The 13,109-nt window shown below is 47.5% G+C and overlaps 1 protein-coding gene across 1 annotated transcript; it reads right to left on the reverse strand.

Annotated features, from left to right (window-relative positions):
• Window positions 1-4,053: 4,053 nt before the first annotated feature.
• CMKLR1 (chemerin chemokine-like receptor 1) lies at window positions 4,054-6,341 on the reverse strand. The gene has a single exon (XM_077835046.1). It carries the CDS (start codon window positions 6,339-6,341, stop codon window positions 5,268-5,270), a length of 1,074 nt encoding a protein of 357 aa, XP_077691172.1. The 3' UTR covers window positions 4,054-5,267.
• Window positions 6,342-13,109: the final 6,768 nt, after the last annotated feature.

The following is a 13,109-nucleotide window of genomic DNA, read 5'->3' on the forward strand; positions in this document are numbered from 1 at the left end:
CCTATTTTTTCTTCCCCCTCCATTTGCCGAGTCCCTGATCTACCGCATTTAGGGCTGAACCCCTCCGAGCCAGGCTCGTGATCCACCACGGAGCAGAGGCAATCTAATCCTAGGCCTCTGCACATAAGCCGCCCGCTGCCGGGGTCAGGAGGTCAATTTGTTTCGATATCGCACAGCTGAAAGGCAGCATTAAGGAGTTTTGTTTTGCCTTGCTCTGAATCAATAGGCATGGAGCTGGAATGGAGTTAACACACCACACTGGAGGGATTGTTGCTACCACTCCTGCTATGTGACCTGCGAGGAGCTGGGGTGCGAGGGCTGGGGAGGTACCCGGGAAGATATTTCACTACTGGAGCCTGGTGAAAGCCACGTGGATGAGAATCTTGATTGTGTCTTTGAAGAGGTCATGGGGCAATGTGCCTGGGTGATTGCACGACCGTGACCTCATTCTGCCTCGTAAAGGGGGCAGGATAAAATGAACCCAGCCAGCAATGCGACCGGCTTTCCTAAAAGAGCAAAAGTGAAGCAAAACGCTTTTTTAAATCTGGCATTTCTCCCAGCCTGGAACCCTTTGCATCCCTGGGAGGACTGTTAGGAGGGTTTCTTTGTGGCCGTGCTCAGAACCCCATATGAGACAAACGTAGGGTAACTCTACCCAGCAAAACCACCTGCACGGCAATGAGTCTCAGGGCCCGGGTAAACCACTTGGGCTCACGCCGCAGGGCTAAAAAAGCAGGGGAGATGCGCCTGCTTGGGCTGGGGCCCAGGTGCCGAGACTCTTCCCCCTCGCTGGGTTTCAGCCCAAGCCCGAAAGGCTACCCTGCTTGTTTTTAGCCCCTGCCAGCTCACGGCAGTTGACCCAGGCTCTGAGAATCACTGCTGCGGGTCTTGTTTGGCTGCATAAATCTAGGCTGCTCCAGCATTCAGTTCCCCAGTCCAGAGGCAAACTCCTTGAGGCGCGCCACTGATTTCACGGGGCGTTCCTTGCAGGGATTCAGAGTTACTCATCAGACCCAGCGGTGATGGATGCTGCCACAGTTTGGAGCCTCAGGCCTTGACAAAGGAATTTGCTCTGCTTGTGAGGCAAATTGATTTTTGCCCAGAAGAAATTGCAAAAAAGATTGCTCCCTGTTTTTTGCTGAGAATTTTCCATTTCTGGGATGCTGCGTCTGAGCCCAATCACCGGCCCCCGCACACCCCGAAATGTCACTGATTGTCACAGTGCTGGATCGCTTTCCTGATTCAGCAGAGCACTTAACTCAGTGCACAGGGGTAGGCCCACTGACTGCAGCGGAATGACTCTCATATTTAAAGTTCGCTAGGTGCTTCAAAGCTTTGCTGTCCTGGGGCTGAAGCTTCCACAGCGGTAGATGCCTTGCCAAGCCCTAGAGGGGTGGGTGAAGAATCCAATTATTCCCTGGCGCTGATTAGCGAGAGCATGGGAGCTGGAGCCAGCCCCGAAGACTCAGCAGGATCTGTTTAGAGGGGCCCATGGCAACCTTTTCTTCACTCTCAGATGAACCAGCCGTGATTTGTCAGGGTCCCGGCTGAAACCGGAAACCCCCCGACTCGGGCGTGCTAGAAACAACCTAGGTTTTGCTGACAGCATGGACCACGGCTGGGGTCTGTTCTGAAGCAAAGACCAAGAGACTCTGCACCTCTCTGTTTAGCTAACGCTAGGCAGCTCTCTCCCGATCTACCCGTTGGAGGGTATTTCCAAGGAACTTGTCAGGCCGTCTGACTCGCAGCACTCTCAGGCTATGCCATTCTGAGAGGAAATGCAGGCACCAGAGGCAAACATGCCCATTAAAACTAACATCCAGGAGAGCCATGAGGCTGAGGGGCCGTTAAAAAAATCCCATGGCTTTTTGGCCAGCCGCACCATAACGTCCTGGCCGAATTCTCACTTTGAGAATTCTACCTCCCTAACGTTCCCTTATGGCAGAGAGTCCTAGCCCTGGTCTACACTAGGACTTTAGGTCGAATTTAGCAGCGTTAAATCGATGTAAACCTGCACCTGTCCACATGATGAAGCCCTTTATTTCGACTTAAAGGGCTCTTAAAATCGATTTCCTTACTCCACCCCTGACAAGTGGATTAGTGCTTAAATCGGCCTTGCCGGGTCGAATTTGGGGTACTGTGGACACAATTCGACGGTATAGGCCTCCGGGAGCTATCCCAGAGTGCTCCATTGTGACTGCTCTGGACAGCACTCTCAACTCAGATACACGATTGTTTGCCGTTGCTCTGACGCAGGGAAGGGCGACTGACGACACGGCTTACAGGGCTGGCTTACAAGGAGCTAAAATCAACAAAGGGGGTGGCTTTACATCAAGGAGTATTTCAGCCAGGACTTCACGGAGGGTTCCAATAAGAAATGGTGCACCTAAGTTATTGTTCTTATTGGAACAAGGAGGTTAGTCTGGCCTCTGATTGATACATGGCTAGATTTACCTCACTGCACCTTCTCTGTGAGTGACTGCAGTGTGACCTAGAGGAATGAGTCCCCTAGACGGGGGGCAGGGTGGGGGTTGCAAACGAGTACAAAACAAATCTGCTCTATTTCTTGTTTTGATACACTCCATCTATCTTTTACATCTTCGGCTGGCAGCAGACGGTGCAGAAGGACTGCATGCCATCCACATCTCATGGCTGCTCGGCAGAAGATGGTACAATAGGACTGACTGCAGGACTAAAGAGAATGACTTGATCAAGTCACTCCAAATTTAGTCCCTGCGCCCATGTCTGCCCAGGCGCTCCCAGCCGACATGGCCAAGAGCACCTCGGACATGACGATGACAGCTACCCGTCCTATTGCACCGTCTGCTGCCAGAAGGCAATGGGTTGATGCTGCTGTGTAGCAAAGCCGTACCGCGTCTGCCAGCACCCAGGAGACATAGGGTGACAGTTACCTGAGCGGGCTCCATGCTTGCCGTGGTATGGCATCTGCACAGGTAACTTAGGAAAAAAGGCGCGAAACGATTGTCTGCCCTTGCTTTCACGGAGGGAGGGAGGGAACGGGGGCCTGACAATATGTACCCAGAACCACCCGCGACAATGTTTTAGCCCCATCAGGCGTTGGGATCTCTACCCAGAATTCCAATGGGCAGCGGAGACTGCGGGAACTGTGGGATAGCCACCCACAGTGCAATGCTCCGGAAGTCGACGCTGGCCTCGGTACTGTGGAAACACTCCGCCGAGTGAATGCACTTAATGCACTTAGAGCATTTTCTGTGGGGACACACTCGAATATATAAAACCGATTTCTAAAAAACCGACTTCTATAAATTCGACCTAATTTCGTAGTGTAGACATACCCCTAGAGAAGTTAGTAGCAAACGTCCTAACTCAGGAATGCCAAATCCAACTCGATTCTGATGTGGTGGAAGACCTAACTCACCCATTGTGAGGCTGATTTCCCCTCTTTGTAGATGCGGAGGTCAAGGGCTGGCAAAGTCGGGGCTAGAATGGAAACTCAGTGCGACCTTATCTAGTTCTCCTCCATAATTATATCTCCGCTAGAGAATAAGTATTATAGATCTTTAGAGTAATTTCTATATAACCCTTTTACATTTCTATAGTGCCCTGGTACTTTTACCCCTTATAGATTCTATAAGACTTTTCCATAAGTGCTCCAGCTCAGTTTTAATCAGACAAGTTATTCTTCACTTCTTGTCTGAAACGGTTGTGTAGTGTTTTTGCATGCGGTGCCACGTTCAACCCCAGAGGTGGCTGCATTGTAGTAGTGGAAGAAGTTATCCTGGTACGTAGTACGTATATCAGAAACATTTTCTGATCCCTTTGCAGTACAGGTGTTATGTGAGTGTAAGTTTTTATCAGTATTCTGTCTGATATTTATTTGTTCTTCTGTATCCTTTCCGACTTCAGGTGGACTTGATGAGAAAAGAATGTTCAGAACACAATTTAAAAACTTATTATACTCGTACCAATATATTATATGCCTTTAAGATGTTGGTTAAGTGGCTATATGCATATTCTGTACATAACATATTCATAATCATTTTCTTATATAATAGGCAATATATATCCCAGCTAGACAAGCACCACATTTTGATCCCACTGTGTGTGATGGGCAAGATGAAGATTTTGTCACGGTTATTTTTAGTAAAAGTCATGGACAGGGGCCCCTGCTGCTCGCTGCCCTCCGGGTGCCCCCACCACCTGTGGGTGGCCACCCAGGTGCTCCCAGCACCCTCTGGGGCCTCCTGCCACCTGCAGTGGCTGAGAGTTCTGGGGCCCTCACAGCCTGGTGCTGCTCGGAGCTCCAGGGCCCCCGCTGGCTGACAGCTCCGGCCCCCTGCTACCTTGGGGCTGACGCGGAAAATGTCATGGCAGTCTGTGAAAGTGACAGAATCCATGACTTCCGTGACATAATCGTATCCTTAGTGGTGGGCATTGGAAGGATGTCCTCAAAGCTAAGAGTTACAAGTCATGGCCTCCTCCACCTTCTCCCCAACTTCAGTGGGAAGGAATCTGTTTTTCTCTTCTCTGCACTTTTATCTCTCTTTGGGATAGGTCTCTTCAATTTCCTTGGTCTCTGGAAACTTCTACATTACCCAATCTTCTAGTCATTTAAGGTAAAATTTTCTACATTTGGGTGCTAATTTGCCCATAGACTAAGCAATTGTGTGTGCAAATGGAGATTTGTGCATGAAAATACCAGTCTGCATGTACAGTCACCACTAATGCAGGGTTTGAACACACAGTTATTAGGTGTGAGCATGTATAATCTTTGAGGATCTGATTTGGGCAAAAGACTAAATGAATTAACTAGACCAGTAGTCAAAGATGGATGGATGGAAATGCATTTTGGCCACAGAGCGTTCTAAACTCTAGGACATAATAACCCATATCTGCAGTTTTGATTCCAGGTGCTTTAAGGTAGTATTGTCCTTCTCTTGAGCAGTTCAGGAGGCATGAGGAGAAAAGTATAAAGGTGCAAGCAAAAGGTACATGGAGCGCTACCAGCACTGGTATTGCGAGTGCATATGGTCTGTCACTTTTTAACAATCTGGGTCAGAGAACCTATAGTGAAGATTCCTGGCACCCGTCATCAGACATGACTAATGTGGGCAGATGCACAGATTGGATCAGGAAAACCCAGGCGCTGCTTGGAACACTTCTTCAACCATATTTTGAAAGCACTAGAGAATGTTCAAAGATCTCAGTGCAATTATCTTTGGCATCCAAATAAAAGCTGATGGGAGCTTATCCTGGGTGAGCCCCTCAGGTACCACAGGTATTGCTCAGAGAAAGGCGGTCTCCTTTTCAGTCATTGAGGACATCTTTGAGAAGCTCCTCTGAGCGAGAGTCGAGTGGGTGGTGTCTTCACTTAGTGCGTTTACTAGTCTGGAGAGGATGGTCACCTTAAACTTTTTAAAGTCCTGGCCCATGAAGACATAAAGGATGGGATTCATGCAGCTGCTGGCCACAGCCAGAGCCGTGGTGATGGGAATCCCAATCATGAATACCACATGGGAGATGTGGTCATGCTGTGTTTCCAGGAGGTTCAGGACTTGGTAGGGGGCCCAGCACAAGAAGAAGGTCACAATAATGGCGACAATGATCTTGAAGGGCTTTTTGGATTTGGCGAGCCGGTTTCTTTTCAGCTTGAAGACGATGGTCATGTAGCAGACTGTGATGATGGTGATGGGAATGACAAACCCTGTCAGAAACCTGATGATGTTTACAGTCTGGTGTCTCATCATACCCTGAAGATGGTCAGATGTATTTCTGGACAAGGAGTAGTTATTAAAACAAATCACCTTGCCTTGGTGAGTTGCAGTGTCCCGGAAAATGAGAGATGGGAAACTCATGACCAAACCAACCACCCAGTCGACGACGCAAATCAAACAAGCCAGAGTGGTGGTTCGATGGTTCTGGGCCCAGACTGGGAAGACCACGGACACACAACGGTCAAGGCTGATCGTCGTCAGCAGCAGCACGCTGCTGTACAAGTTCAGGTTGAGGAGGAAGGAGTTTAACTTGCACATGGCTGCCCCAAAGATCCAATGGTAGTTCATGGCGGTGTACGCGATATTCAGCGGCAGGAAGATGTTGAAAAGAAAGTCGGCAACAGCCAGGTTGAGAAACCAAATGGCATTGATGGACTTTTTCATCTTGAAAGTGATGATCGTGATGACTAGGCCATTCCCCAGAATTCCCAGGAGGCAGGTGAGGCTGTAGATTACAACAGAGAGGATTCTAGCAATGTCTCTTGCATCATGCGATGGCTCTTGCTTAACACTAACCGTGGCCAAATCATCATCGTAAATATCATAATCCACCAAGTAGTCATAAGAGGAATTGTAGATCTCCATTACCTGTAAACAAATCACAACAATTTCACCAGGCGATTCTTTTATAGACTATCTCTCTGCTTGTTTCTGTTCGAGGCCAAATCAACAGGAGTGAAGAATTCAGGATTTGTCCCACAGACTTTAGTTTGTCGCATAAATGGATTGCTCCATGCTGCCTTAAATGCATGTGTCTACAGGTCTCCAGAGGAGCTGCATACCTGCATGTGAGGACAGAAGCTGGCAACTCTGTGCATGTATCTAAGAGTAGAATGTGCACTGTTATGTCACAAAGTGGGGTTAAAATCATGTACGGGGCCAACATGATGCTACTGTATACACATTTGACATGCAATTTCTATGGGAAAACCTGCCTTTGGCTGCCTGCCAGCCCTTCCAGGACTGGTCAGTCAAATATAGCAAATCCTGGCTCAAAGACATGAAGGAAAGGCTGCAAGTCGTGGCATTTAAGTGTCTGTATTGGTCCAAACACTAGCTTCTCCCGTCGACACAGCTCCTGCCTCTCAGGGAGATGAAATACCCATGCAGACAGAAGCTCTCCCGTGGGTAGCGTCTTCACTGAGAGCTACAGTGGCTGCACCGCAGCCCTTACTGTGGATTTACACTCGTAGGGCCGAGTGAAGAATTTTGCATTTGGTACCACAGGGCATGGTCTAAAACTGTTTGATTGCATCAAGGTTTGGAATCAGCCCCTCGCGTTGCAAAATGGGTCTGATACGACCCACCCACCACCCAAGGGAGTGTCTGAGGCTTAATTAATTGGTGCTCTGTTAATTGGTGCTTTGAGATCCTCCGATAAGTGCAAAATATCATTGCTCTGCTCTTTCTCCTCCTCAGCATTCATTCAATTGCACATTTTGGGGCCAAATTTTACTTTCACGCAAATATGCCTCTCAACTGACTTCTGTGGGATTGCGCAGGGATGGCTAAGGCTAGAATGTCGCCCTGTACGCAGTTTATTAAATCTCACCTATTTACTCCGGTATTTTTTTCAGCTCCACTCTCAGTGTCCCTGTAGCAGGGGCCTCATCCACTCACCGAATAGCTGGAAACACCTGCAATACGGGAAAGAGAACCACCGGGTTTATTAGCCAGACCAACACGGACAGTTCTTCCCTTTGAAAGCACTCCCTATTCAGAGGCACGTGCCGGCGCACAGATAGAATATCAAAACAGGGATCGAACTAGGGCCATGCACCCTTCAGAAAGATGCGTTGGAAGGGAGGAAATCCATGTTTGTGTTGGGTTAAGACAAAAATCACAGGGATGATTACGAAATGCCAAGCCCAGAAGTGGCTGTTGTGATCATCTTGCCTGACCCCCTGCCTCACACAGGCCGGAGAACTTCCCCAAAATAATTGCTAAGGCAGACCTTTTAGACAAACAGCCACCTGTGATTTTAAAAGGGTTGTTTGGGGAAGTTAAACTTATCTGATTTTTGCATGTAGTAATTTCCTCTGGCAACTCTTGCTACAGGGGCCACAGCAGTGTTTTTTAGTTAGTTAATTAATTAGCATATCTGACCTAAAGTTCCATTTGCTACCATCCCCTCCAGCTCTTGTTGCTTCCAGCCTCTCTATCAAGGATTTTCCAAACTTGATAAATGAGTGTAAGTTTAATCTTGTTTCTGAGCCCCTGGAACAACCACAGCTACAATTTCCCCCACCATGCCCGGCTGGTAAACCTGTGGATCTTTTTCTGCTGGCTGGATTCTTCGTCGTCACATGGACGCTGCTCACATCACAGTCATCTTACTCAGATAGAAACTTCCTACATGCCATTACTGTAAATAGAAGACCTTACTCATCAGTCCTGTCTGCTGCTGCCTAACTACCAGCACCACTTGGCTTCTCTGCTGCACACTGGCAAGGAATGAGACATTGATAGTGTAATTAAGGGGATATGCACATAGCCTATTGAATATTGTATCACTCACATGGCAGCTTGTGAGGGTGAATTTCTCTGGTAATCCAAGATTTATTAAAAAATAACATCAGTGGGCAGAGATATCCTCGGCCAGCTCTTTTAGGATTCTTGTGTGCAAGTTATCCAGGCTGGCTAATTTAAAAATATATATCTCTAGATGATATTGTTTAACATCCTCCTTAGTTACTAATGGACTGGAAAGTACGTTAGCCTCCTTGTGTGATAGGATTACATCATCCATTTACTGAGTTAAAAATTCCTATCGCCTGTCACCAGAAGTTTACCTGTGTAAGGACTGAGTAATGAACCAAAGCACTCCGTCTAAAGACCTCTGAACTGTGCCAGTTTCCACATCTGAATCTACATTCAAATGCAAATTTTGAGGCTTGGACCCATCTCTCTGTCAATTAGTGATAAGTCTGGAGGTTCAGATAAGTCTTTTTGTACATCTCAACATTTCCCAAACTGCCTAAATTTCCTGGGTCTGACAAACTGAGCTAGATACCTCAGGATAATACTAGACAACTGTTCATTTACAGAATTCAATAAGAATTGTTCCTGTTTGAATCAATATTTGCCATTTGCCTCAGTTTTGTATTAGCTGTTGATTTTTATCTTCTTCTCCTAGGTAAAGAGTAGCTGGCTTTGGATTGACATAGAACAAACAGTAATAAAAGCACAAAATACAGTGACATATCATCTGCCCCTTTTGTGCAAGAACTGAACCAGCCCTTCATCTCAAGCTTGAACTAAATGAGGGTGTTTGCCAGTGTTCTCGCTAAGGGTCGTTACGTGCTGCCCTTGGCTCTGCAGCCACTATCTCATGTGGAAGATGCATCTCATGCGTATGCTGGTCGCAAAGGGCTGTAGGGGAAAGCCTGGTTGGCTTTTGTTTTATTTTAATTATTTTTAATTGTCATTCAGCTCTGCATGCCCTGTGCCCTACAAGGACCCCGAGTTCCAAAACCCAACTGGAAAGGCTGCCCTGCTCTTAGTCTAGCCCAGCTAGAAGCAGGAAGAAGCAAAAAAATGAGGCGAGAGAACAAGATTTTTAAGCCTCGCTTTGCAGATTCCCCAAGTTTGATCGCTCAGAAAACATCCCGGCAATGCTGAGAGCTGGGCTCATGCTGTGCAGTTCAGCTCTGCTCAGGGCTAGATTCTGAGACACCCCATCACTCCCAATACAAGTCAGGGAGTGTTTAGGATCCAGGGTGATGAATTCGGCCCATCCCTGAGAATCTCAATTTATGGGAGATTTGCTGATGGAACCAAGGAACGTTTGGCAATTTGTCCATCAGCTACTCATGGTCCCAGGTCAGGAAAGCACTTAGGACTTATCTACGGGATGTGGTGATGCACCCTCCGGGGGTGGGATTTGTAAAGCGTACTCAGGTGTTGCACATTAATTGAGCCATGTCCACCCTCCTAAAGGCTCCCGAGTGCACTTCAAGCTGGTGTGCGCTGAACCTTTAGTGCACACCAGCATAATGTGCAGCACCTGGACCACATAATGCACAACACCTGAGTGCACTTTACAAATCCCACCCCGTAGGGTGCATTGCCGCACTAAGTAGACAAGTCCTGAAGCACCTGCTTAACTTTAAGCACAGCGCTCAAGTCCCATTGACCTCAAGAGTCAGGCACATCTTGAAGTGCTTTCCTGAACCAGAGTCCAGGTGACGACACTGGATTGGGTCTTACGCTGCTGCATGACACCTCAGCCACTGCCTTGTATCAGTCTCACTCCAGGACAAACCAAGTGACTGTAATAAACTAACAAACCAAGTGACTGTAATAAATAAAGGGAGACAACCAAGTGACTGTAATAAATGAGATTTTTAGGACCCGGCTTGTATGTTGGCCTGAATTGAAAGGAGGCCTGCCCCTGGTGAACCCTTTATTGTCGTGAGGAGGAATTAAAGCTGATGATCCAGCGGAAGTAACAATAGCAGCAGAAGTGGTTGTTATACAGCTGACTGTTAATGTTCCTGTTTAACGAGCCGTTCTAACAGTTCCCTTTATAGACCAGTGATTTTCACATTGTTACCTTTCGAAAGGCAAAACCAGAGATGGTCTCGATGGCAGGAACCGGCTTCATTTGCCCTGCAGGGTTTTATGGGAGAAGGCTTCCGTAAAAGAGCAGGGAGCTGCCTTCCCTGGTTCATCCTTCCTCATACAAACAGGCCCCCAAATGATCCAACCCGCCTTTGCGCACCCCATGACACCCAGCCCCGGCACTGCCTTATCGCTAAGGGAAACGGTAGCATCTCTGACTCTTACTGAACAGGTCTGGAGTACTTTTTTTTAGCAGGGTGTAGAACGCAATATAAGGGTGGAAGATCTGGCTAGGTTTGAGGGATCCTGAGTTTCGAATCTGGGTCTGCAGGCACCCAGACTGCAGCCACCACCCAGCAGGGAGTGTGGGCTGATGGACCCTACCTCAACACAGGCACCATCTACGAAGCTCCTGATTGGAGGAGACCTCTGGCCTCTCTGATTGGCTCAGACTCCCTATTTAAGCCAGAAGGAGGCACAGGCAGTTGTCTGGGCAATGAGGTGAATCCCTGACCGGCTGTTATATTAGACCCTGCCTTCCAGTCCTCTTCCTGGTTCCTGCCCTGTTCCAGATCCCTGCTTTTACACCCCACCCCTGGCTACTGTCTCTGGCTCTGACCCTGGGCTTGACTCCTGACTCTGCCTCCGGCTCTGACCTCCAGCTCCAGTTCCTGGTTCCCAGCTTCTGCTCTGACCACTAGGTCCAACTGCCTAAGTCCCAGACCACAACATTAGGGGAAAAGTTTGATGCCTATGGAGTCTGCTCATTTCTAGAGCCAACCCAAACCCAAACAGAAGGATGGTTCTGAAGTGGTCAGTTGAACTCTCCGCACCAACTCCTCCTACCCGTCTCTCTCTCTCTCTCATACACTTGCTTTTCTTTTGTACTACTGTGATCCATCCAATCGCTTAAAATACCACCGCTACTCTTGATGTAACTCTGGCCTGACCAGTAGCAGAAAGTCCCTGTTCATGTGAGATTTCCAGCCTAATTTCACAGGCCTCAGAAAGGTGGATGGTTCTGATAAACATCAGAATGACTACGGCCTTTTCTTCGCTGAATCTGAACTCTGAACCTTTCTGAGGTTGGCCCATCAGAACAAACTCACCCAATGCTCTCTGCGATGATGGGGAATTCATCTTGTGTGATACACACCCCTGATGATCCGGAGGTTCCTACAACAGCTCCTTGGCAGTTGCACATTGGCTGAAGAAATCTTTAAATATAAATGACAGATTGCTGGCTGGGGTGAGCTTACTTCTGATTAGCGCTCATACACCGCACTGAATAGTGAGGTATAAGTCCCCAGCTAGGAGAATGCATGTGGAGAAGTTTTATGATGTTACCAGAACTTTGTTCCCATGGAGCTCACACGCGTCTTTTTTTATTTAAAAATTCTGTTTTATTGTTGCTCCGAACAACTAGTTCCCAAGGTGACATTTCGCTTGACATTTCAAAGCTATATTTAATGGGTTATTTATTGGGATTCTCTGTTTATTTGGTTCTTTTTTACTTTCTTTTTATTGGACATTAACATTTGGACAATAAAAGGAGAATGTACAAAGCAAATGATTAAAAAAAACCCCAAACTCTTGCTAGTCAGACAATCAAAGCTTCCCTGGGAATAGGAGAGATTCCATGTACTCTGAAAAAAGAAAAGGAGTCCTTGTGGCACCTTAGAGACTAACCAATGTATTTGAGCATGAGCTTTCGTGAGCTACAGCTCACTTCATCTGATGAAGTGAGCTGTAGCTCACGAAAGCTCATGCTCAAATACATTGGTTAGTCTCTAAGGTGCCACAAGGACTCCTTTTCTTTTTGCGAATACAGACTAACACGGCTGTTACTCTGAAACATGTACTCTGAGTAACACTCAGTGAGCCAACACCAGGTACGTAGGGCCTAAGCCATGCATAGGCCTTGTGGCTAGTCTTTTGCACTGGGGTGACTTTCACCTGGGGTGCATTGGTACAATGTACATTGAATGAGAGAAATCTCAGGCTAGAAAGGACCTGGAGAGGTCATCAAGTCCAGGCCCCTGCACCGAGGAAAGACCAAGTACACCTGGTGGATGTTTTTCACCCTGTTCTTAAAAGCCTCCAATGACGGAGATTCCACAACCTCTCTTAGAAGCTATTCCAGAGTTTAACTACCCTGACAATTAGAAAGTCTCCCTTGCTGCAGATTAAGCCCATCACTTCTTGCCCTACTTCCAGTGGATGTGGAGAACAATTAATCCCCATCCCCTTATAACGGCCCTCAGCACAGGTGATGACCATTGTCAGACTGGTCTCATGAAGATAGCAATGGGAGATAATCCCTTCCATGCTACTGCAGGTGGAGGTGAGCGTGAATATATCCCAGGAAAGGCATCTCACTGGCTTCTGAAAAATCTGTAAGATGAGCCCTATGGAATCAGTCCTTCAGCCCCAGGACCCAGCCTGGTGGAGACTAACTGATGCTCTCAGAGGAAGAGGAAACCTATATCCTCCTGGTCAGTTCTGCAATGTTTCATATGTGGAGAGAAAGATACTGCTATGCTGAAAGATGCTAATGGCTGCTACCAGTGGAGTCTGGGATTCAAAAGAAGTCACAGACCTCATTAAGGCCAATGGGTGGCCAAGGATCTTCCTTCAGGCTCAGTAGAAGGAGCAATCAAACCCCATTATGTTGTAAAGACAACTGCAAACAATAAATGCTACCACCCAAGGACTAGGCTGCCTGGCAGGTCAGAGCTAAGCCATGTGGACTGAGGGATTTCCTGGATGCAAACTCAGGGGATAGGATAT

Source organism: Eretmochelys imbricata, chromosome 15 (genome assembly GCF_965152235.1).
Source record: "Eretmochelys imbricata isolate rEreImb1 chromosome 15, rEreImb1.hap1, whole genome shotgun sequence".
Classification (NCBI taxonomy): Eukaryota; Metazoa; Chordata; order Testudines; family Cheloniidae; genus Eretmochelys; species Eretmochelys imbricata.

Excerpts from the sequence above, each read along its gene's own strand:
- CMKLR1 (XM_077835046.1), bottom strand. The coding sequence starts at position 6,341 with ATGGAGATCTACAATTCCTCTTATGACTACTTGGTGGATTATGATATT.